The following is a 24,708-nucleotide window of genomic DNA, read 5'->3' on the forward strand; positions in this document are numbered from 1 at the left end:
AATACATCTAAAGGGTCCAAGGTTTGCAATTTCTATTTTAACATGTCAGCTGCTCATTGTTTGCAGTTTATTCAGAACTTTCTCATCAAGGCAGAACAAGCATTTGTTTGTTGTTAACTATCATCAAGTTGACTTTGACTTATGGTGACCCTATGTAAAAGAGTAAAAGACCTCCTGTCATCAAAAGCATTGCTCAAGACTCACCGTTTGGAGACCATGGCTTCCTTGAATGCGTGCATACATCTGTAACACAGTCTTCCTCTCCCTACTGCCTTCTGTCTTACCAAGCATTATTGTCATTTCAATTGAGTCATGTCTTCTCGTGGTGTGGCCAAAGTATGACAATCTCAGTTTAGTCGTCTTGGCTTTTAGAGCTTGATTTGCTCTACGATCCATTTATTTGTCTTTTTAGCAGTCCATGGTAGCTGTAAAACTCTTCTCCAGCACCACATTTTAAATGAGTTGGTTTTCTTAATATCATCTTTCCTCACTATCCAGCTGTCACAACTATATATAGAAATGGAAGATATGATGGCATGGACAATCCTACCTTTAGTATTCAATGTTAAATCTTTACACTTGAGGATCTTGTCTAGTTCCTTCATAGATGCCCTTCAAAGTCCTAGCCTTCTTCTGATTTCTTGACTGCAGTCTCAGTTCTGATTAATGACGGGCCCAAGGTATGGAAAAATCTTGAACTATTTCAAGGTCTTCATTGCCTGCTTTAAAGTTATGTAGTTCATCTGATCATTATTTTTGTTTTCTTAATGCTCAACTGTAAACCTGTCTTTTCACTTTCTTCCTTGATTTTCTTCAGTAACTGTTCCAAGTCTTCCTTCAGTAACTGTTCCAAGCAATTTAGTAAATTGCTGATGTTCCTTCCTCCAATTTTTGTGCTTCCTTCCTCTGAGACTAATCCTGTTTTATATATGATATGTTTATCATTTAAGCTAAACAGATAGGGTGATAAAATGTAGCCTTGCCTGACTCCTTGACAATTGGAAACCATTCCTTTTCTCCGTGTTATATCCTGATGATAGCCTCTTGTCCTGAGTACAGGTCATGCCTCAAGACAATCAAATGTTGTGGCACACTCATTGCTTTAAGAAAGAGCCATAGTTTTTCATGATCTACACAATCTATAATCTATAAAGCAAAAGAGTATTTTCTTCTGAATTTCTTTGGTGTGCTCCATTATCTAACATTTGTTTGCAATGTAATCCCTAGTGCTTCTTCCTTTCCTGAACCCTGCTTGGACATCCAGAATTTCTTGATCCATATATAGTAAATTCTTCATCTTATCATTTTGAATATCAATTTGCCTGTGCTGGTTAATCGATACAATGGTTCTGTGGTTACTAAAATCTCTGGCGTCCCCTTCTTTTGGAATGGAGGACTGATTGCTACCAATCTATGCCTCCTTCTTTTATTTTCCATATTTCTTGTTTGATTTTAAGTAGAACTAGAGTAGATTCTGTCTCTTTAGCTTGAAGCACCTCGATTGGAATGCCATCTGTTTCTGATGATTTATTTCCCACAAGTGTTCTGAGTGCAATTTCCACTTCAGTTTCTAAAATTATAGGTTCATGTTCAAATGCTTCTCCTTTGAATGGATCTGTCATCCTTTCATCTCTTTTATATAGTTCTTCAGTGTATTGTATGCATCATCTTTTTATTTCTGCTTTGGTCATGTCGTGTGTTCTTCTGCTGGTTGTATAGCATCCCTAAAGGTAAAAGGTAAAGGTTTCCCCTTTGACACATTTGTCTTATCATGCCAAACTGTAGGGGGCAGTGCTCATCTCTGTTACTAAGCCAAAGGATCCAGCATTGTCAAAGATGACACTGTGGTCATGTGGCCAGAATGACTACACAGAACACTTTTACCTTCCCACCGAAGTGGTACCTATCTATCAACTCTGCTGCTCCAGAGACTAGGACCCGGAGCAATGGATGCAAGCTGCAGGAAAAGAGATTCCACCTCAACATTAGGAGGAACTTCCTGACAGTAAGGGCTGTTCGACTGTGGAACACACTTCCTTGGAGTGTAGTGGAGTCTCCCTCCTTGGAGGTCTTTAAACGGAGGCTGGATGGCCATCTGTCGGGGATGCATTGATCTGGATTTCCTGCATGGCAGGGGCTTGGACTGGATGGCCCTTGCGGTCTCTTCCAACTCTATGATTCTATGATTCTATTATTCTATGAACTTGCACCTTTACATGCTTTCGAACTGCTAGGTGGGCAGAAACTGGGACTAGTGATAGGCGCTCTCTCCATTACATGGCGCTTGGGTCTTGAACTGCCAACCTTGCAATTGTCAGAGTCAGCATTTTAACTGCTCAGCCACTGTGTCCTTACTCTTGGTGTAAATTTCCCTTTGAATTCTCAGATCTTGTGGAAGATGGCTGTTGTTCTTTTTTGTGTTGGTGGTGTTACCATTTTCTATTTCTCTGCATTGCTTATTGTAGTAGTTCTTTGTGTCCCTGTTTGTCACCTGTAATTTTCCTTTACCTCTCTAATATGGAGGGTTGCATTCCAGCCCACTGCCATAAAGCAAATATATTCTTAAAGTGAATCACAGCCTCTCCGCTCACGTGTCGGTGCATATAAAAGCCTAAAGACATGTTTACACTATCATTTATTAAGTGTGTAATAGAGCTAGTCCTGGGAGGGGGGAGATAAAAATTATAAATAAATACATTCTCAGAATGTGACACTGAGACACAAAATATACAAAAGACTGAGGGCTGTAAATGGACTGAGAGTAACAAAATGGTGCTGTACTCTATAATTGAAAAGTGCTGTATTAGCAAATTGCTCTAAAGGAAATGAAAAAGCACCTTAAAGCAAAGTACACCTATAACTCTTTTGCAGCCTTTGCTTTATACTTCCACTTATCCTAGCCATGTTTTGTTTCATCAAGCACATCATGTGTTGATCAGTTGTCTGAGTATTTTGTCCCTATGAAGAACTTAAATCCTTCCAACATCAAAAAGCAAGGTAAGTATTAGCTTTGATGCTCCATAGCACATGCATAATATGATTATTTCTGAATCCTCCACATAATAATAGTATTATGCAAAAAGGGTCTTGACCCAGTAAAGCATTTCCCTTTCATAAGGAGTGTTCTTCACTTTCCATCTCCTGAAAAGCAAAAATGGATTTACAAATAAACCACAAGAAGTTGGAAAATGACTGAAAGATAACTCAGTACAGAATGATAACAAAACCAAGAAGCAGGCTACACAGTAAGCAGTATTTATTGTAAGCCATCCAGAGTTATAAGGTGGGATGTAATAAAGAATTACAACTACATAGAAACAAATCAATTATAATATTATAGGTAAATAATTATGTTTTGTTTAAAGGTTTTGTTTGTTTGTTTGTTGTATGCCTTCAAATCATTTCTGACTTATGGCAAAGCTATCATGGTTTTTCAATGACCTTCTTCAAATGTGACAGCAAGAACATTTCTTCCTTCTAATTCTCCATGTAGAGTTTATATATATTGACCCACTTATGTGGGTATTACTGCATGTGATAAAGAGGTCTCTGATGGACAAATGTGTAAAGTCCAATAAATTTTGATGGTTCATAAGGTAGTACAGGGCTCTTTGGCATAAAAGACTAAAGGTGACTACCTTTTGCAAGTGCGGCAGAGATTGTATTTATCTGATGCCAGGTGAGTCAATTTGTTTGCCTAGCTGACAATTTTCTGCTCTTAGTATCATTAACTCTCTGCTCTTTTTTAAACGGAGATGCCCAGGACTGCATCTTCTGCATGCAAAGCATGTGTTCTCTCACCAAGCTACAGCTTCAAACCCTAACTAAACACATGGTTGCGAGAGAAAACATCTGTTTAGAACTCCATGCAGGGAATAGCTTCTGTGTCTAATGTGAGATAGAGACGAGATTGATTTTCCAATGGTCCAAGGTCATTTTGTACAGGAAATCTCAGCGATCAAATTTCTTTAAAAGTTGCTGAACCTCTCTAGTCTAACCGGATGTCTGACTGTTGGTGATCTTTGCTTGTAACCGTACATATTGACATATCCAATGCTTTGGCCTCCTTAGTCTTGTTAGTTTCATCGTCAACTGTTCATCTCGCAGTGTACAGTAAACATAACAATTATTAACTGTATGTTTTACCACAGCCTCCATGGATCAGCGGCATCCCACCGAAGACAGATAGGAAATGACAAGACTAAAAGCTGATGTCTCTTTGGCCTACAGATCGCTAAAGAAATCAAGCCAAACACATCCTAGGAAAGAGAGGAAAAAATCTACCTCCGTAAGCAAACAGTCAAGCCACCCACCTTGTCAGAAGAGACTGGAAATTCCCCCCAGTCATGTTCTAATCCCTGAGTGACAGATAATATTAGGTTCTTTCCCCTTGACTACAGATTAGATCTATTACAGTTGGGCACCTCTTCAAAAATACTTTTACATCTCATTTCTTTCATCGCCCTTCTCTCGCCTGTCTCAAGCAAGACTCCACCTGGGATGACTGTATTCTGCACAGCCATTATGTATTTAGGGAGCGGCTGTTTTCAGTTGTTTCTCTCTTTTAGAAACAGCATAAGCTCCAAGGCCTCTTTGGTGAGAATCCTTTGGCGGTATGAAAGGAGACTTTCAACACTAGATCTGAACACTTGCATGCAAGGAAAGTGGGAACACCACTTTCTTTTAATGATATGCATTTCACAAGCCACTTTTTTTTAATTAAAAGAAATATAAAAATATTTTTTGTTCTTCACAGCATTCAATGAGGGCATGCTCACAATGTTTAGAAAACCCAAACTATTTCCCCAGATTATTAAGTGAAAATTTATCTGACTTGAAAGTTTGCTGAGGAAATAAGGGTGAATTTGGCTGCCAGGAGAACAACAAGGAGCGGGCTATTCTGGCCTTCATGGACAGGGAGGTCCAGAGTCTAGAGGCAGCCATTGAAAAGGCCCTCTTTCATGTCCCCATCAACCATGCTTGCAATAGTAGTGGGGTTGGGTCCTTTCCTGATGCTCTCAGAGCCTAGGCTGGTTCATGTATGAGAGTGGTCTGCCAAATAGTCTGGATCGGAACCACATAGGGCTATATAACCAGTACTTTGAATTTATTAGAAAACAAGCTTCTTCCTAGCTATGAAAGCAACGGAACCGTGGTGCTCTACTGACTGTCTGACAAGATGCTTGAAGATGGTGGTGGTGTATATCAAGTGGTGGATAAGTAGGGCTCCAGCCACTAGAGTAGTGATGGTGTGGCTATGGAGCACTTGGCCCAGGTCATTGCTACTGGCAGTGAGGAAGCAGTGTAGAAGCAACTAGCAAGAAGCATGTTTTCACTGGTAGCTCTAGTAGGTAATGGCTTAGGACAGGGGTGCTATTCTGCATTTCAGTCCTTGTATTTCCTGTTATCAGGGGTTCACTTGCAGGCCAGGGAGAGATCGGCCCGAGACCCTGAGAAATGTGATTGTGACCTATCACCTTCCAACCACATGAGATATATGAGATTCTGATCTATCACTTTCCAACCACACTAGATATTTGAGCTGTTGGCCTGATGAAGAACCAAGGCTGTTTCTTTTATTCACCTTTGTCCCAACTTAGCCTCTGCCATATCCAATTATTTTATGAAGTTCCATGGTTAGATCTCTGGTATTTATTTGAAGCAAAGCATAGAGCTTTCCCTTGAAAGCAAGAAGGAAGTGCAGACCTTTGTCTCCAGCCTCAGGGATAACTTAATTGGCTCCTCAGTAAAAATGCAGTGAGTTTGGTTGTCTGATAATGATTATAAATGACAGAGACTATCAGATTTACCTTGGGACATCTCCTGGGAATTTGCAGTTAGTTTAGTCTGAACTCTGTCTCAGCTGCTTGGGCTTCTTTCTTCTCAGTATGTGGTGGCTGGGCTCAAACTGCAGACTTTCAAACCTAATTAACATTAGGGGAATGGGGGAAACTCACTCCTCCTTTCTTTTTACCCTGATCAGTTTTTGTACAAGAAGAGAGTGGTATTTAAGATACTAGAATATTATGTCTTCCTTGTTTTGCAGAAAGACTTTATCCTTCCAAATATGAGTAGAATAGGAAACATTCATATTAAATTTCATTTAATCTTGTTTCTCTAAATCCAACCTGCATTCTCATGCCATTCTTTGTACATAGTTTATGGAAATGTCCCCTTCAGTGGAACTCCTTAACCTGTCTTGGGTCTAATGCGGTTTCACACCACTTTAACTGCCATGGCTTAATGCTATGGAATCCTGGGATTTGTAGTCTGATGTGGTACCAGAGCACTCTGACAGAGAAGGCTAGATTTCTCACCAAACTACAAATCCCAGGATTCCATAGCATTGAGCCTTGGCAGTTAAAGCAGTGTCAAACTGCATTATTGCTGCAGTGCAGATTAGACTCACAGGCAGTCATATCATTCTTGTTACTCTTACTGCTTGATGGCAGTTTTATCACTTTTCTTTCTTCTCTTTGTTTCTCCCAACGTCTCTATTACTTTCTTCTTGAGCATCCCCCAGTTTTGGGTAGCTCAGTCTTTCCATCCTTGCCTCTTGCAATCCCATCATGTAAGAATCACCTGCAGACCACAAGCTGGTGCCCAGAAGTTATTGCATATCGTAGAATATTGGTTCCCTGGCTTATTCACAATGTGATTACATTAATTTTTTTAAAAGGGAAATATAGTATCTTTGGATTGATGCAAACCTTTGAACAAATCTTGCCAGGAAAATCCTGTGATAGGTTTATCTTAGAACCTTATCGCATACCAAAATAAAGAGACCTACCCCTGTTGGGATACAGTTGCTTGTGGTATGCAATCAGGAAGTATCACATGAAAAATGGTGCCAATGCTGCCGAGAGAACATTGGCACATTTTTCATGCAATACTTCCCGATTACATCATATAAGTGACTATACTCTAGCAGGGGTAAGTCACTTTATTTTGGCATCTTTAGTATCACCATAAATCAGAAATGACATGAAGGTACACAGAACAACAATCTGAGAATAGTCTTGTTTCCAGAACTGACCTTTTCTTAAAAGCCTTCAATTCTACAAGCCTGTCTGAATAAAAAAGTATTGGCTGCCAAAGAAAGGATAGTAAGGAGGGGGCCATGCTAGCCTCTCTAGGGAGAGAGTTCCAAGTCTAAGAGGCAGCCACCAAGAAGGCCTTCTCTTGTGTTCACACCATCCATACCTTTGAAGTCGTTGAGAAAGGCTTCTTTTGTGGATCTCAGGGTCAGGATCATATGGGGAAAGGTGGTTTGCCAGATAGCCTGGACATAAGCTGTATAATGCTTTATAGTATATAATGGGCACTTTGAATTGTGCCTGGAAACAGATCAGCAGGTAATGGAGCTGTTGCAACAAAAGAGTTGTGTGCTCCCTGTAGTCATAAATGCCACCTGTTTCTATCCCATTTTGGCAGATTTTTTTAATATGGTATTCTGTCACATTCACATGACTCTTATCGGGGCAATCACCAGAAATGTACATTTATCCCTATGTAATATCCTGGGGTAAAGGGGGGATTTCCACACATGGAACAGAGAATAAAGTCTTTATTTATAGGGATATGGTGGCTTTATTTATGGCAAAATTTCGTCCGTCTTTGAGGACTCCTTTACTTTGATTAGTGAAACAGCCTTCAACACAGATACCAGATCAGTTACTAAAACGTTGAATGGAACAAGACAAAACATCTGATCAGTAGAAATCATCTCTAAATCGATGGGTGGCTGAGCAATCACAAACCTGTTTTGGAGAAAACCAAGCAATATCAGATTATAAACACCTATCCACTGAATAGACTTTTAAAAAAAATGGGTTTTGAGTATATCAAAGAATTTGAGCACTGATGAGTAAACAATGTTGGTAATAGAAAATGTGGGTTACCAAGAAATCACTTAATCCAGAAATATTCAGTGGATCCTTATGCATCTTTAATAGTAGGGGTAGGCATCTTCACTAGGTGCATTATCACATTACAAAAGTAAGCTGAAATGAAGGGGCAAAGAAGCACTTTCTGCTTACCTCTTTCCACGTTCTTGAAACACTTCCATTCTCCTTTCAGGGGGAGACGGTCAGAAAAGTGTGCCCTTTGCCAAACAAATGTTCCCAGTATGACAAAAGACACCCTTTTGCAACTGTCTCTATTGGGAAGGATTTTGTGGGCATGCAGACAGGTGAGAAGATGAACTTCTCTGCCAGTGAATCTCAACTTACTTTTGTAATGCAACAAGGCTCTAGCTTTGGGGAGAATTTTGTTTCCCTCAAGCTGTCCAGGAGCTGCTCATCACTGCATGCAGCAGCAAATACAACTTCCAACAACAACAGTAATAGCAGTCTTTCCCCCTGCTTTCAAGTGCTTTTTTTCTGGATTGACTCTGAAATTTGGTGGTGTAATTTGTGCATGAGAGAGTTGCAGAAATGAGTTTAGAAGATAGCACGTTTCTGCTTTACAGCATGTGTGCTGCTCTTATCAACAACATAAGTTAAATGATTTCTTGAACTGGCTCTATTGCTGCTATTTTTCTGAGATGTTAAACACTGAGGAATATTGTTTGGTATTGTTTAGTTTGGTCATTATCATGTTTTGTGGAATGACAAAAGACATTTTCGGTTAAGCAGCCTTATTATGTAATGACTCCCAGAGAGGCGTCTTATTAGTGTGTTTGCATTAGTTATTCGCAATACATTTGTATGATTTTAAAAACAATGCTGTGCTGTTCTAAATGTGATCATTTTAGTTGTTTTAAAATTGCATTGTTTGGTTTTAAGTGATCCCCCCCCCCCCCGTGAGCCGCCTTGGGTCCTACTCCAGGAGAAAGGCAGCATATAAATGTTCACTTTAAAAATCGGTCGAAGGGGTAACCATGTTGGCCATATCCAATAACATCCAAACAATGATACCTTTATTGGGCCAACCAAAATGCACAATTAAATGCTGCAAGCTTTCGAAATTACACTGGTTTCTTCACCAGGCAAACAGGAGGAAAAATTGAAGATGTTAGTCATAGGCATGCATTTTCTGTCTCTGGTGTTAGTTCAGATGGAAGGAAGGGCTATCTGCAGGCTGGCATCCCCCCCCCCCCCCCCTTTGGCCATGCAGTCACTGGGAGATTTTCAAAGTCAAGGGAACTTAATGTCCATTTGCAACTCAAAGAAGATGTGCATTTTGGTGGGCCCAATAGAGGTATCATTGTTTGGATGTTATTGGATTTGCTAAATGTAATGTGAGACAGAGTATATTCATTGAAATAAATGGGACCTGTTTGTTACAAGAATCATGCATCATATTCATTTCAATGGATATACACCAGATCCTGTCTGATACTGGACACTAAGCAGGGTCAGTCCTGGTTAATACTTAGTTGGGAGATCACCACCAAAGACCATGCGCTGTAGGCTTTTTTTAAAAAGCAGAGAAAAGAAGTGGCAAAAGCCACCTCTGTGTGTTCCTTGCCTGAAAACAGCCTCTGAGGGGTTGCCATAAGGCAACAGGCGATTTGAAGGCACATACACACATACTCTAATGGCATCTACCACTGGACTGAGCTCTTATCCAGCAGCCTTCACCACATCAGGCACTGATATGCATTAATTAATTATAAAAACACAATTAATTTGTAAAATTTTCTGACATGAGATGTGACAGTGATGACTGCTGGCTGAGATGGCCTAAAATATTATTGCTGACAATGTGTTCTGTAGTTACAAGATCATTGGATGGACTTAAAATCTCATAACTTTTGGGATGGTTTTGCTTACAGTTGTCCAACTGAAGGGTTTCCAAGATGCTAGAGATCAGAGTTCTGCAAAATGACACCTGCCTTTCCCAAGACAAGTAGTTGTGGAAGGATATTAAGGGGTCTTTCCAGTTGCCTATTCTCAATGCATTCTGTGGCTGAGGGAGCACTGCAGATGTCATTTTTCAGAGCCCCAAACTGCAGCAACTCAGAATCCCTTTGGATGCAGTGCTGTCTGGCTGAAAAGGTTTGGGCATGGCTTCATCAGAACTCCACCACTGTAGTTGCATCTGACAATGCAAGATCTCAGCTTACATTTTTTTTGATGGAACAATGAACATCATGTGACACGGAAATTCATATTTCTTTTCATAACTTGTTTCTATTCATAACTTATTTCCATGCATAGCTTGTTTGTTCCCTGTGTTTTAATGCCGCCCCACCTTTTTTTTAAAAAAATCAAGCTATAGAATTTGACTGAATTGTGAATTTCAATCATTTTGGATCAATATTTGATCCAAATGGATGCCAATGAGTTTGTGTTAAACTGAACAACCAAATGGCTTTGTGTCTATAAGTTTCAATTGAACTATACTTCCCGAAACTCATATGGGTTGGGATCTCTTTTCAAGCGGTAGATGGCAAAGCAAAGAATTCCCAGTTTGCTAAGCGCTTTAGTGAACACATCCCCGAAGTAGACCTACAAAGGAAAAAGAAGAAGATATTTACATTCCCTGATAACCCCAATGTAGGACTGAGAGAAGGGTTTTTCCTCCCCTGATTGTCTCAGGGCCCAGGCAGGCTCATAGAAGGAGATACATATGGTCTGCCATATAGCCTGAACCAGAGCTGCAGAGGGCTTTATGGAACTGTATGCCATTAATTCTGAAACACATTAAAGTGGTCAGATGTTTTTGCTAGTGCAAGCAAAGATCCAGTTGTGGTCTTCTGCTGATGGAACAGCTTCCAAGCAGCAAAACCAAGAAAGGTGTGGTTGTCCCTTCCCACTGTACCCCAATGTGCACCCTCCAAATCTGCTCCTGAATATGGGGAAGCACCCCAGAAAAAACATGGTGCTCAAGACTGTGGGATAAAGAGGTGAGTGAGACTCTTCCGCTGTGTTAGCATGAAGGAAATCAGTTTGCACCTAACACAACTTACCGTGAGTCCTGCTGCGGTAGCTGGATTGTTTGTCAGTGGCATAAGGGACAGTTTGCATCTGTTCCTGAGATCAAGGGGTATCACATTAGTTATACTGCTACTCAGTTGATTATCCTCAGCCAAAAATTCTTCTAGTTCTGGACTGGTTCCTCCAGTTACGAGGGTCTGGAACAACGCTAACACATGGTGATTATGGTAGGTCTGCAAAGGAATAGTGAAAAAACAAAACAAAAGATCCCATTGTTTTCTCTCAAATGAAACAAAGGGTAGAAAACTTCTATTCGATCAAAATAGTATTAAGGACTTAATAATGGAAGTAAGCAGTTTCCCAGCGATGGACCACCTAATAAGACACCAAAGTTGGGAGAGGACTTACAGTGCACAGCAAAGAATCCAAAAAGCTGTCAGAAAATATTGTTCCTCTAGATATACTTTCTGTGTAGTTTATATAATCATCGTCATCTCCACCAATCTGTTGAAAGAATTGTGCATTTGAAGCTACCTCTGTAAAACAATAAAACACAAACACAAACAGAAGATCAACTACATGTAGACAGCAAGGCTGCATTAGCCAATAGTTTGCAACATTTCCCATGCCAAATGGAGCCAATGAGAGTCACAGTCTAGTGTATATACATCTGGAGGATATCAAACTAGGAGAAGCTGCTGTAAAAATGTGGGGAAATGATGGAGTTTTGGTTATGTTTCTTTTCTCCTCATCTTGTGTGCCCTGTTTATTTACCGAGAGAGCTAATGTGGTGTAGTGATCTGAGCAGTGGAATACAGCCCTGGAGACCTGGGTTCAGTTCCATGCTCAGCCATGGAAACCCACTGGATTTCCCAGACTCAGCACCAGAAAACCCCATGATAACTTCTCCTTAGGGTCATAATAAGTTGGAAACTATTTGAAAAACCCCAACAACACATTTACAGTGTGCCCATGTTATATGCAGCTTTGAGCACATGCTCAAAGCCGCGCAGAGCGCAAGGGGCGGCATGTCCCATTCACATGAATGGGGCATGCTCCCATGGCGTGTGCCCCATGTGCCACTGCTGCACCACTGCGGGCATGAGCCCCATTCATTTGAACAGGGCTTGAGCATCTGCGTATTTTCTCTTACGCCGGGGGGGGGGGGGGCTGGAACGGATCCCCCGCATAAGAGAAGGGCGGATTGTATTTACTTATGCCAGGAGTTAAGCTCAATTCAGAAAATAGTGGGGTTTTGGGGGGGCTGCTTCTTCTGATAATGTTTGGTAAGGATGATGGTGAACAAGCAAACAAGGTGGGACTATCTCTCTGTGACATCGTTTCTGCTAACAAAGGACAGATCAGAAACCTGGTTATATCTGTCATGCCTCACAACAAGGCCAAGCTCCCATGTGCGGTTCGCAAAAACAAAACGTGTCTAAATTTTAATCCAATTGTCTTCATTCAAATTCACCTTGGGCTGTTATTAATATAAATATGTTGGATGTAAAGCACAGAGAGTGGCTTTACAAAAGCTGAAAAGAAAAAGAACAATTCATGTAATCGCTGCTGTTATAGAAAAGATACTACATGTCGTGTTTTGTCTGCATTTTTCATATTTTGCCCATGTGTGGCGTGAAAGGGCCCAACTTTTTCTTGATCTTGTAAAGAAAAGAAGACTTAACACCTTTGCTCCAAGAGCAAAAAGCAGGAACGATCCATACCTCTTTAGCTTAGCTAGTTATTTTCTCTTCCTTTTCTATGTCAATGTATTTCTCTTAATACAAATTACCTTTTTCTAAAAAAGAAAGCAAATTGGTGTGATTATGTCCCAGTGAAAGGAATCTCTTTAACCTGTCTAGCACATCGGACACAACCAAATTCACCACAAGCCAGCTTTGCCAGCAAACTCCAAGATCTTGCAACCTTTTCAAAATCTAGCATTGGTACTTGAAAACAAAACAAAACAAAACCAATACCATGAAATATTGAGCTTGGAAAAGTTATATTTAGATAACAACTGCTAGAATACCATAGTTATCCTGGCCGATGCTGACTGTGGTATTCTAGGAGTTGTAATCCAAAAAGTAACTTTTCCAAGTTCTAGTATTGCATGACGCAAGAAAATTTACCAGTGAACTCAGAATGCATCAACATACAAAAGCATTTCTGAATCCTCTAAAAACATCCATGTGGATGTGCCCAGCCTTGAAGAAAAGAAAGGCTCTTCTCAAGATGAAAAAATTGTTTTAGTTTCATGCCGAGTCTTTGTAACACTTTGTTATATTTATTCTCCTGATCAGCCATCGAGATTTCTTCAAAGCCACTGAATTAACATTTAAGTCAAACCTTTTAATGTTCCTTGGACACGGCATGCTGTCATTTTCTGTCTTTGAATTCTAAAGAAGGCTTGGAGTAAATAAATAATGCAGTAGGCATATTGCTTTGGTGAAATTTTGTTTCCAGAGAAGGACTTACTCAGCTCAGTAATGAGGGGGATCCTTTTAACACGCTGTGTTACATTCCCTGTCTCTCTGCTGCCTCCCTTTTTACCCTTGCCTTTTTCAGGCTTGCCTTTTCCTAAAAAGGGAGAGAAAAGAAAGAAAAAGATAAAGTCAGGAGTGAAGAGAACGGGTTTGGAGACTGTCAAAAAATACTTATTGGGTGCTATTGTTATGCAAGAGAAAAAGGCAACTCCTTTTGTCCCATATTGTTTTCCCCAAGCATCATTATCTTTATAGGTTTTAGGTATTACAAATGGATAGCTTTCCCTGAAGCTGTTTATTGAATTCACACTAATATTAATCATATCCTTTGGAAGGGCGCTGAAGAATTTTTGTTCAGTCTGCGCTTTTAAGCAAACTGACCTACTTTGCATTTCTGGATGAATATGTAGATCAGAACTCATTTATCCTTTGGATGTTGCAGTTCTGAGCTCAGAAAAAGGCATTCCAAATATTTCTTAAGGAAAAATTGTATCCAAATGTTTATTTTAGGGGAACTTTGTATAGCAAACTGTGCACTCTATGGAGAAATTCATGAAATATAGTGTATTATGTACAATTTAAAAATATAGAGGCCAACATTCAATAAAGTTGTGACTCAATGTGTTACAAGCTAACATTGCGAATCTGTTGCCCTGAGAGAGATGTAGAATGAATATTGTAAACGTCTGCCATTTGTAACTTGCCCATCTGTATAAGAGTCCTAGAGATGGTGCAGACTCAATCTTGTCTATGAAACCTTTGGCTCAGATGGTTAGTTATTTCACTGCTACCTATTCTTAAGGGGCCTTAAGAACCATAACATTTGGTTACATCCGCATTACTATTTTTAGAGATGTTGCCCATGATTCATCCAGTACTTTCTCATGCAACACTTCGGTGGCAGGTAGGTGAGTGTGGAAAGAGGCTCACAGCCACAGCTCTACCCCACTTCTACCACTGATCAGCTACAGGGACCACAGTACTGCTCTTGCACTGCCGGGAAAGAAGATGCAGCCTCCATTCTTCTCCAGGGATGTAATGGCTACTTCTTCCCTGGGAATGCAAGGTCATTTAGATGGTACTTGGGTGGCCAGTTGTGCTAGGCACATGAAACGGAGCCTACAAGACTCCAAGCACCTTCCCTCATGGATCTAGGAAAGAAGTAGCTGTTGGTCTCTCCAGCATCAGAAAGAAGAGGCTAGTGGAGATTAATGCTTTGTCAGTGGTCCTATGGATCTTATTCTTTGCTTGCTTTCTAGGTTCCTCCTTCTGTTGTTGGGATTGTCATTGTTTACACAAGTATGGAAAGGCAGATTAAAGAATAGCTTTGCCTTCTCCCACTACAGATTCTTTTATACATACGTACGTACATCAAGTATATGAAGAAGTATGTGAATTCTCAAAAAGTTTTTTTAAAGTCAAAACCCAAAGTTAAAGCAGCCCTCACCCATTCCAAATAACATTTTAAATGTCTGGTAAATGAAATTTGCTCATTCTGTTACTGAGACACCTTTTTTTCTTCCTTCAAGGAAGGATGGTTGGAAACAGGGCTTCAGCCAGAGTGGGCTTGTAATTTTCCCAAAGACACACAACGTCATCTCTCCGAATGCTTTTATCAAAGCAGTCATTTTACTTATAGGGGTACTACAGGGACAAATATGTAATGTCAGTTGATCAATAGCAAATAAGCTTATTCAAATGATTTCTGAGGTAGTAGAATAACAAGCTGGCTCAGGCCATCCCCATCATTAGATAATGTGAAACAATGGTGAGAGGCAGAGTATGCCTGGGTGGCAAAGAGCAAAATAATGGTGTAGACAGTTGTGTCCCTTATGTTCAAGTGTGGAGGAGGACAGAGTGCCATTGCCTCTAACTCCCAGCATTTCTCACCATTGACTATGGTAGCTAAGGCTGCTGGGAGCTGAAGTCCATCAATATCTGGAAAGTTATATCATTCCCATCCCTGGACCAATTATATGAAACAATAAAAATATTGAAAAATTGGATTGCTTGCTATAATCACTTTCAATTGTTACTTATAACATAAAATACATAGTGCCCTGTTTATATACCTGTGAATTAGCAAAAGAAATCAAGAACTGAATGCCCCTTTCTTCATTTAATTCCAGAAAGCTTTGACTGCATTTAGTTCTCCCTCCGATATGCTAATGAAGAAAACAAGGTCACACTGCCAAGGTGGCACTAAATTGGATTAAAAATTGAATTGGCTGTATAAGCAAGAATTTGGGTAGTATTAAACATGTTGCTAGAATATTTATGTCATAAGATAAAGGCATTTTAAAAAGGTTTTGGAGCAGACACAGACTAATACAATCCTATAGGATACAGAGGAAACTTTAATGCAGTCGTTAATCCAATTTATATGTCAATGAAGCCTATAGCAGTCACTCAGCAAATTGTGTGGATGAACCAAGGAGAAGAAAGTGTTTTAGACAAGCTAGGAAATCCTTGTACTCAAGGATGGGGGAATGCTTTATGTTTTAAGGAGAGCCACACTTTTCAGATGTCAAATTGTATTAATTGTATATCACGTATCTCACCTTTGCCTTTTCTAATGGCTTTAGTTATCTCAGAAAGCCCAGATAATTGATCCAAGTCAGATTTTGGTGGGTTAAGGTGAAACAAAAAAGTTGAAGGCTACATGTGAAGATTTCGTTAGGGCTGCATCCACACTGCAGAATAATGCAGCTTGACACCACTTCAATTGCCCTGGCTCAGTACTGTGCAATTCTGGGAATTGTAGTTTTGTGAAAGAAATTCAGCTTCTCTGTGTGAACTCTGGTGCTGCAGGAAACTACAAATCCCAGGATTCCATAGCATGGAGCCATGGCAGGTAAAGTGACTATCAAACTGAATTTTTTCCACAGTGCAGATGGAGTCTAGGTTAAATGTTGTTCATATTATATATGAAAGGATTCAGTGGTAGAACGTGTGGATATGGCCCCATATCCAGTGCCCATCATCCCCAGTAAAAGGACCAGATGGCAAGCATTACCTTTTTTTTTATCCTTCTTGGATTTTTCAGGAAGCTGATGCATCGAACTAGAAGATACTGCATTAGAAAGACAAGAAAAAATTAGCCAGGTTATAACAAAGCATCATATAGCAAATGCTAAAATCCAGTGACAAATTCAGATGGAAAATACCATATGAGACTGTGCAGTTTTTGAAACTGCCACCAGTCACAGGCTGGCTACATATTGTGTGTGTGTGTGTGTGTGTGTGTGTGTGTGTCAATATTTTTGCTTTCAAACCCTACCCAGCTCTGCACCTGAAATATCTCCTCTTGGCAGGTTGTTATTACAAAAGATTACTTAATTGCATACTTCTACTGTATATTTGAATTGCAGTAGCATATTAAATTGTCAGACTTAATTACTGTTGTGTGTTTAGATTATGCCAGATTATTTAGTTCAGTACCTAGTTTTGCCAACCTGTTTGTGATGTTACATGACAGAGCACTAATTAGAGCAATACCAAGGAATCTACATTTTCCCTCCATGGAAAGCACTAGCTTCCTAGACTGACCCAAGAGGATGCTAATTTTTGTGTTAATCTAACTCACTGAAGATGCATTCATTTGCATGGAAGCATCTGTTTGCATGGGGCTGGGAATGGATTGAGATAAGTCTCTTTCTCAGACTCTCCTTTCTCTGTGAAGTCGAAGGCTTTCATGGCCGGCATCCATAGTTTTTTGGTGAGTTTTTCTGGCTATGTGGCCATATTCTAGAAGAGTTTATTCCTGATGTTTCACCAGCATCTGTGGCTGGCATCTTCAGAAGAAAACTAACAATATCTTCCCCCAATGGAAGAGTTTGACCACAATTGCATTCCTTTACTCTACATCGAATCTAATCCAATCTTAATTATTATCATTTCCAAGATGGAAATCTAACATTTCTTGACATCTCACCGTTACCAGAATTATTTATGAGAGTTGCATTTGGAGTCTATATCACACAAAACAAAACAAAAAAAACAAAACAATTTTGGCTAAGTTTTTGATATGAAACAAAGAGACTTTATCAACTGTTGCAAAGTTTAAAATAACAATCGAATGGGAACAGCAGGGTGACAGTATGTCAAAACAACTCAAAACTGGTCTGTCAGTATCTGGGAAGCATTGTGTTTAAAAGGCAGGTTTCTAATTGTCTTTACATTTAAAAACAAAAGAGTCAAGAAGTTTCTCTAAATAAAAAGCATATTAACAGAGCAATTCTATACATGTTTCATCAGAATAAATCCCCACTGTGTTAGATGTGGCTTATTCCCAGGGAAATGGGAAACAATGGTAAATTTGTTTCTAGATCCTAGAAACCTCATGGTCCCAGCACAATGTTTTCTGCATTTCTTTCTCTCCATATCACAGTTTAACCTTCTCTGTGGGTGACATTATGGAATCGTTTTTTGACAGGAACATGTCACCCGTGATGATTCCCTTCCCTTTCATTTATATATAGTTAACTTTAAAAAGTATTTTTGTCTCTTATTGTTTATCTCACATTACAAAGCTCCTTCAACAATGTGGCAAATTATCCACGGAACCATACGTTGCCAACTCCAAAAACAATTTCCTTCCTCTGCTGGGAAAACAGCTATTTCTTACCCATTCTTGTTCTGCCCCTACAATGACATCTCTCCAGCGGGAGTGGAAATACATTTATTGCATTTGCAATTCCCTATGAAATCATCCATATTTGCATCTCCAGGAACTTCCTTTTGAAAAGCTACCTATTTCTGATATAGCCTTTTGGTTGAGGAAAAAAGTGCACAGAACCATGCATACCTTTGAAAAATGACACAAACGTGCTTATGTCAATGGGGGAAATGTGTACACTGTAAGGAATGCATTAAAACGCTGCATACTAAAATATGCATTAGTTCTCATGTGGGAGCAACCAAATCCATTGAGACGAGTATGCCAATGGGATTCTCAGAAAAACCATGAGCATGAAACTGATTTCTACAGCCTTTCCCTCAGTCAAGGCACACAGTTGGATTTTTTGCACCAAGGGCTGGTGTCAGACATTTTTACATTGGAAGGCATTCTCATTTATTATTTCTTTAATTAATTTTTTTTAACAGATGATATCAGGCAAGAGGATTAAACAACCAGATCGACACCATGAGAGTGGATAAATGAAACCCCGTTTCAGCCTTGCAGCAAGATTGTTCGAAGTTTTGGTTCTAGTGATGGTTGGGTAGGTTGGGCTCTTCTTCATCTCAAGCAGTTCATTGGCTGAATGCAGTTGGCCCTCTGTGTCCACAGATTCTTTCTCTATGGATTCAAGCACCCACAGCTTGAAAATATTCCAAAAATATATAAATCCCCCAAAGCAAACCTTGATTTTGTCATTTTTTAAAATAAAAGACACCATTTTACTATTCATTGCATTTAATGGAAGTTGAACATCCATGGATTTTGGTATTCATGGAAGGCAGAGGGGGGGGGGGTAATTCTTATTAAGACACACTGAGATTAATTTCTTTCCCTTTCCTAATCTCTGGCAGGTGAGAAATTAGGTCTCATTTAGCCACCTCACTATGGTATTTTGACCTTCCCCCCTTCTTACGTGTTGCTGTAGTTAGCTTCATCTGCATGGAACGTATGTTCAGAGTTGCCAGGATAGATTTTGTGTCCACTAATGTCTGATCACCAGGACCCCCGGAGGCATAGGCTGAGAGAATGGCACACATGCAACATTGCTTGATGTTGACTGACCTCAGATCTGCACATGAAAGTGCCGTACCCTGGTATGAAGAAAAGAGTGTGCATGAAAGTCAAAGGACTGGGAGCACCAAAAAAAAAATAAGCTTCATTTGAAAGATATATGCAGAAGCTTTAAAATTTCTTCCAAAGTTTCTTTGGTCCTCTACACACAGCTCAGCCCATTTGACCCTGGTCAAATGATGTAATAAACCATATTTTGTACTATAGATACTAAACAAAATCACATTAAAAAAAATAGCTGATGACTAGTGAGAATTGGACTGATAGAGGGTTTTCCACATTCCTTAGCCTATGCAAAAAAGAAACCTTCGACTATGGTATTTAGTTTTTATTTATTTTGTATGGTAAGATGTCAAGGTTTCTCTTGGAGGACACTCAGAATGTTGCAGCAGCTTCAAAAGCAAAACTAAACTCCAAGGAGGTTTGTTTTTTTTAAATCTGATAGACATGAGGGTTGGAAACAAAACAATCTTGGATTTACTTTCCTCAGATGCTATTTATCACCAGTTGGCATTGTGACATAGCAATAAAAATTATCTCACCCAAAGAAGCTTGGATAGCACACCATTTCCCCCTCTTTGGCAAGAACAGTCCTGCTAAATCCACTGTTATCTCACTTTTTCAGCTTCTTCTAAAATGTCCCAATTTCTCTTTATTGCTCCTACCCATTCACTTGTCCTCAGCTTCCTTGGACTGCTGAAGAGTGTGTTTGAAGTATAACAACAATTTGCACTCAGTTAACTCAGCGATAGGGAGAGGAAATATATAGGTAGGGGAAGAATCCCTTCATTGTAAACTCATGCAAAAGCAAACTGCTGCAATCTCTCCTAGCTCATGAATAATTTTTGCCATCTTGACCACACTTTGATGGTGCTTGGCCACACATGTGAAATGTTAGAAGGTATGGGATAGGAAAGGTTGTGCAAGGCATACCTAGGATACATATCTAACGTTGTGCTTTCCCTATACAGTTTTGCTCCTCAGGGAGGAGCTATTTTTTAGTTGGAGGTGAGCAGACATTTCTTCCCAGTAAAACAAAATGAAAAATAAATATTTTCAGTAAAGTAAGAGGAGGCTACAAAGGAGATTTGCCTTTGAAGAGCGGTAATAGCCTTTTTTGAACTTTTTTTTGGTAGGAAGAGCATTGTAGATGTAGCCCAACGGTGGACATAAAGTTTGTGGTTGCCATGGGGTGTCCTTCTCTGACATAAAGTGCATATACATCTGGTTAAACTATGAAGGATGTCAAAGATATGGGTTGACTCTCATAGGGAAATCATCTACTTAGCTACTTCTTTTCAAAATAATCAAACCATAAGGGAGAAAAAATTGGGGGGAAACCTATTATATAAATAAGATGTATACTACCTTCAGGACATACAGTTTTGGAAAATTATGGATGGAGTCCCATTCTCTCTGTAGATACTCAAGAGATCCAAGAAAGACAATATCCTTCAGTTCTTTCTGTGATAAGTTACTGGCTCGTAGAGGCATCACAAAGTTGCGGAGTCCAATTGGTGTTGAGGTAGCATCTCCCAAAACACAGACGACAATGTGATCACTTAGATTCATGACCATTTTCTTCTTTCGCTTCTAAAAAAGACCAGAGACAGTCATCTGTAGAAGTAAACCATTCTCCCTGTTCAAATCTTAAAGGACAACTCAGTAAAACTTGGATAGGTCTTATGCTTGGAAACAGATGCCTGACTACATGTGAAATCATATGAGTCACCTACTTCAGATCCTGAGTAATGTTTCAACAACATGATTTGTAAGCTGACAACTGCAGATCTTTGAGTGTTGTATGAAGTAAATCAAAATAAACATCATAATTACAATATAATGATAGGAGGAAGGAGAAAGAGCTGTACTTCTTCCTAAGGGTCATAATGTGCACTGGATCCAGAGAATAATGTAAAATGAATAGTCAAACAATGATGAGAAAGGGATGTCTTTCCCCAAAACCTGGAACCATCAAGAGCAGTTATTAATTGAGAACGACCAAACATGAACATTTTAAATTAAAAGTAAACCACTTTAAAATAGAGATGACTATCTTAAAATATAGTGGCAATATGCTTCAATGCATTACTGCACTATGCTATTGTTTCTTGGTATTAATCACTGTCAATTCCACTTTGACTTGTGGTGACTCCATGAAGGAGAGACCTACAGCTCAACCCATTATCAGCAACCCTACTCAGGTTTCCAGCCTTAAGGCAATGGCTTTCTTTATTGAGTCTATCCACCTACAATGCAGTCTTCCTCTTTTCTACTGCCTTCTGTTTTATCAGTGTTACTGTCTTTTCTAGTGAGTCATGTCTGCTTATGATATGGCCAAAGTATGAGAATCTCAGTTTACTCATTGTAAATTGGCTTCTAGAGACAGTTCAGGCTTCTAGAGACAGTTCAGGTTTGATTTGCTGTACAACTCATTTATTGATTGATTGGATTTATGTCCTGTCTTTCTTCCCAAATGGGATTATTTGTCTTTCTGGCAGTCCATGGTATCTCTAGAACTCCTCTCCAACACCATATTGTCATAGAGTTGATTTTCTTCCTATTAGCTTGCTTTAATGTCCAGCTTTCACGGCCATACATAGAAACTGAAAATACAGTGGCATGGACAATACAGTGCACTTCAAGATTTTGTGTAGTTCCTTCCTAGCTGTCCTTCCAAGTCATCTTCTGATTTCTTGACTGCATTCTCCATTCTGATTAATGACTGGACCAAGGTATGGAAAATCTTGAACTATTCAGTATCTTCATCATCTACTTTATAGTTATGTAAACCATCCGTGTTCATTATTTGTATTTTCTTAATATGCAGCTTTAAGCCTGCCTTAGCACTCTTTTCCTCGACTTTCTTCAATAATTGCTCCAGGTCTTTGCTATTTTCTGCTGGTAGGATGGTGTCATCTGTATATATTCAACTGTTGATATCCCTTCCAGCCATTTTAATGCTTCTACCTTTGACTTCAATCTTGTTTTACATATCATATGTTAATCATACCAGTTAAACAGAGAGAGTGATAAAATGCAGCTTTACCTGACCCCCGTGCAAACTGGAAACCATTCAATTTCTTCATATTCTGTCCTAATGGTAGCCTCTTCTCCTCAGTATAGGTTACACATCAGAACAACCAAATGTTGTGGCACACCCATATCTTCATGAACGATCCATAATTTTTCATGATTTATACAGTCAAAGGCTTTGCTATAATCTTTAACGTGCAGACTGATTTCCCCCTGAAACTCTTTGGTGCACTCCATTATTGTGTTAATATGCAAACTGACTTTACATTTCCTGGACTTTGAAAATCTCCCAATTGCCACATTTCCAGAAGGAGGAGGAGCCAGATTGCTAAATTTACCTTTCCTATACCAGGTTAACCAAAGACAGAAACAACAAAATGCAAGCATCTTACTAACATCTTCATTTTTTCTCCTGTTTGGTTTGTAACATCTTGCCAGATGAAGAAGCCAATGGAGCTTTGAAAGCTTGCCGCAAGTATGTTGTGCATTTCGGTTGGCCAATAAAGGTATCACTGTTTGGTGGAGTTTTGTTTAAATCCATTATCCAGTGTTTGTTTTCAATATAGTCCCTAGTGCCTCTTCCTTTCCTGAACTCAGCTTGGACACCTGGCATTTCTCTCTGGTAACAATCTTTGTTCCAGAATTTTGAGCATCATTTTGTTTGCATGGAAAATTGATCCCATGGTTACTGCCATCATTCGTGTCCTTTTTGGGGGGGATTGGAATGTATATTGAGCATTTTCAATTCTTTGGCCATTCTTTTGTTTTCCATAGCTGCTGACAGATTTTATTAGAGTAGATTCTGTCTCTCTAACTTGAAGCAGCTATATTGGTTTACCAGCTATTCCTGATGATTTATTTCTCCTAAGTTCTCTGAGTACTGCTTCTGCTTCATTTTCTAAAATTGGAGGTTTGTCTTTGTATCATTCTTCTTTGAAAGAATCTGTCATCTTTTCATCTCTTTTATATAGAGATGAATATATCTTCCATATAGTGTTTCCATCATCTTTTTATTTCTCCTCGGTCATGCAATGTGTTCCCCTTCTGATCACAGAGCATTCCCACTCTTGCAAAGGATTTTCATTCTCTTGTCCAAAAATCGTTATTAATAATAAAGCACCTTTGGGGTGTAGCTATGGATGAGTTTTTTCCCCCTTCAAAAACTAAATCATTGTATAGACTAATTGGATATTGAAATCTCAAGATATCGAGATTTGAGTCCTTTCAATTATAGCCGTTTGGATTAGGACCAGAAAGAGACAATGGCAATGAAATATACCTCTTGTATTGTGTCACTGCATTTTATGCAATGTGTGTTGCAAATGATCAGGGATTTGGAATACAATTCATTGGGCATATAATGCTAAAATGAATTTTAAATCATCAAATTTAGTTTTACATGACTACATTAATTGACATCAGTGCTTTCACTTGGTATTTAGACAGAGTACAAGCTTATTAATAGCAACTTCCTTATTGGCAACCTGGCATGTCATGAGTTTTGACTGTTCACTATTGCTGTTTTGAAAATCTGGGAACATTATAGCCATGCACCCAATGAAAGGGAATCCAATACATTGTCTGAATTAGCTCTTAGCACTCAACTAGAATTTCTTTGCCATTGTATACAATGGAAAACACAACATATAACACAACCCAGTCTGTTGTTCTTGTAGAAGACAGTAGTTTTCCTACTACAGGACCTGTTATGTGCTTTAATTTTGAGCACCTGACAATGTCATTTTGCATCATGAGTGCTCATTTTTGGCCTGTGCATGTGACATGACAAGTTGACTACTAATTAGGTGCGACTGAGAAAAATCTTACAAGATTTGTACATGGTCTATGTTCACATTCCCAATCAAGAGCTGTCAAAGCTAGTGCTGTACCTTCATAAAACAATCTCTTCACAATAGGTTTTTCTTTAGTGGGAAATAAAAGATTCATGTCAGGGGAACTTTGCTGATGAGTGATTAGAATCATAGGCAAATTAAATGATCATCTCTAACTAATTGGATTAGTCTAAATTGAATAATGAAACCTTAAGCTGTATTTAGCAGAACGTGCCTTAAATCCAATTATTAGTCTGTCAAGTGGTGCTAAACAATGGAAATGATCTTTTGTATAACCTTTTAATAAGAACTACTGGATGATAGGGAATAGGCTAGAATAGATATAAGAAGAAATATGCATTTAGTATATTGAAGATGAAGACTAATGTGCACTCTAAGTGCCATGGGAGCGGTTTTAAGACATGTGTACTGCTCTGAACAAAGGCTGCTTCGAATATTTTAGAGTTCAGATTTTAGAGTTCTAAATTCATTAGTTTTGTTACTGGAGCCACACAATGTTTCAGGACAGAAATGAAGAACCTGTACCTGTTTCAGCTATTACTGGACTACTGTTCCCATGTGCAATGTCCATTGGCCGCACAGATAGAAATTGGATTCCAACAACATCTAGACAGCCACAGGATTCACAATGTTGCTCACACATGGCGAGAGTGGCATGGATTGAAAGTATGCTGTTTTACCCCTTCATCCATGCAGGT

General features: G+C 39.2%; 1 protein-coding gene across 1 annotated transcript in view; it reads right to left on the reverse strand.

Moving 5' to 3' along the window:
- Window positions 1–7,593: 7,593 nt before the first annotated feature.
- The window catches only part of KCNU1 (potassium calcium-activated channel subfamily U member 1), a 54,055-nt gene continuing 36,940 nt past the window's right edge, over window positions 7,594–24,708 (reverse strand). Inside the window, exons 20-27 of the mRNA XM_089538206.1 lie at window positions 20,490–20,714; window positions 18,964–19,141; window positions 16,386–16,442; window positions 13,362–13,463; window positions 11,292–11,419; window positions 10,916–11,116; window positions 10,350–10,454; window positions 7,594–7,816 (exon numbers count right to left, since the gene is read on the reverse strand). Of these exons, the coding sequence (XP_089394332.1) occupies window positions 7,595–7,816; window positions 10,350–10,454; window positions 10,916–11,116; window positions 11,292–11,419; window positions 13,362–13,463; window positions 16,386–16,442; window positions 18,964–19,141; window positions 20,490–20,714 (1,218 nt within the window). The 3' untranslated portion in view covers window position 7,594. The remainder of the gene's footprint in view (window positions 7,817–10,349; window positions 10,455–10,915; window positions 11,117–11,291; window positions 11,420–13,361; window positions 13,464–16,385; window positions 16,443–18,963; window positions 19,142–20,489; window positions 20,715–24,708) is intronic.

This window comes from Sceloporus occidentalis, unplaced genomic scaffold (assembly GCF_023333645.1).
Source record: "Sceloporus occidentalis isolate IW3139 unplaced genomic scaffold, rSceOcc1.0.p SCAF_9, whole genome shotgun sequence".
Lineage (NCBI taxonomy): Eukaryota > Metazoa > Chordata > Lepidosauria > Squamata > Phrynosomatidae > Sceloporus > Sceloporus occidentalis.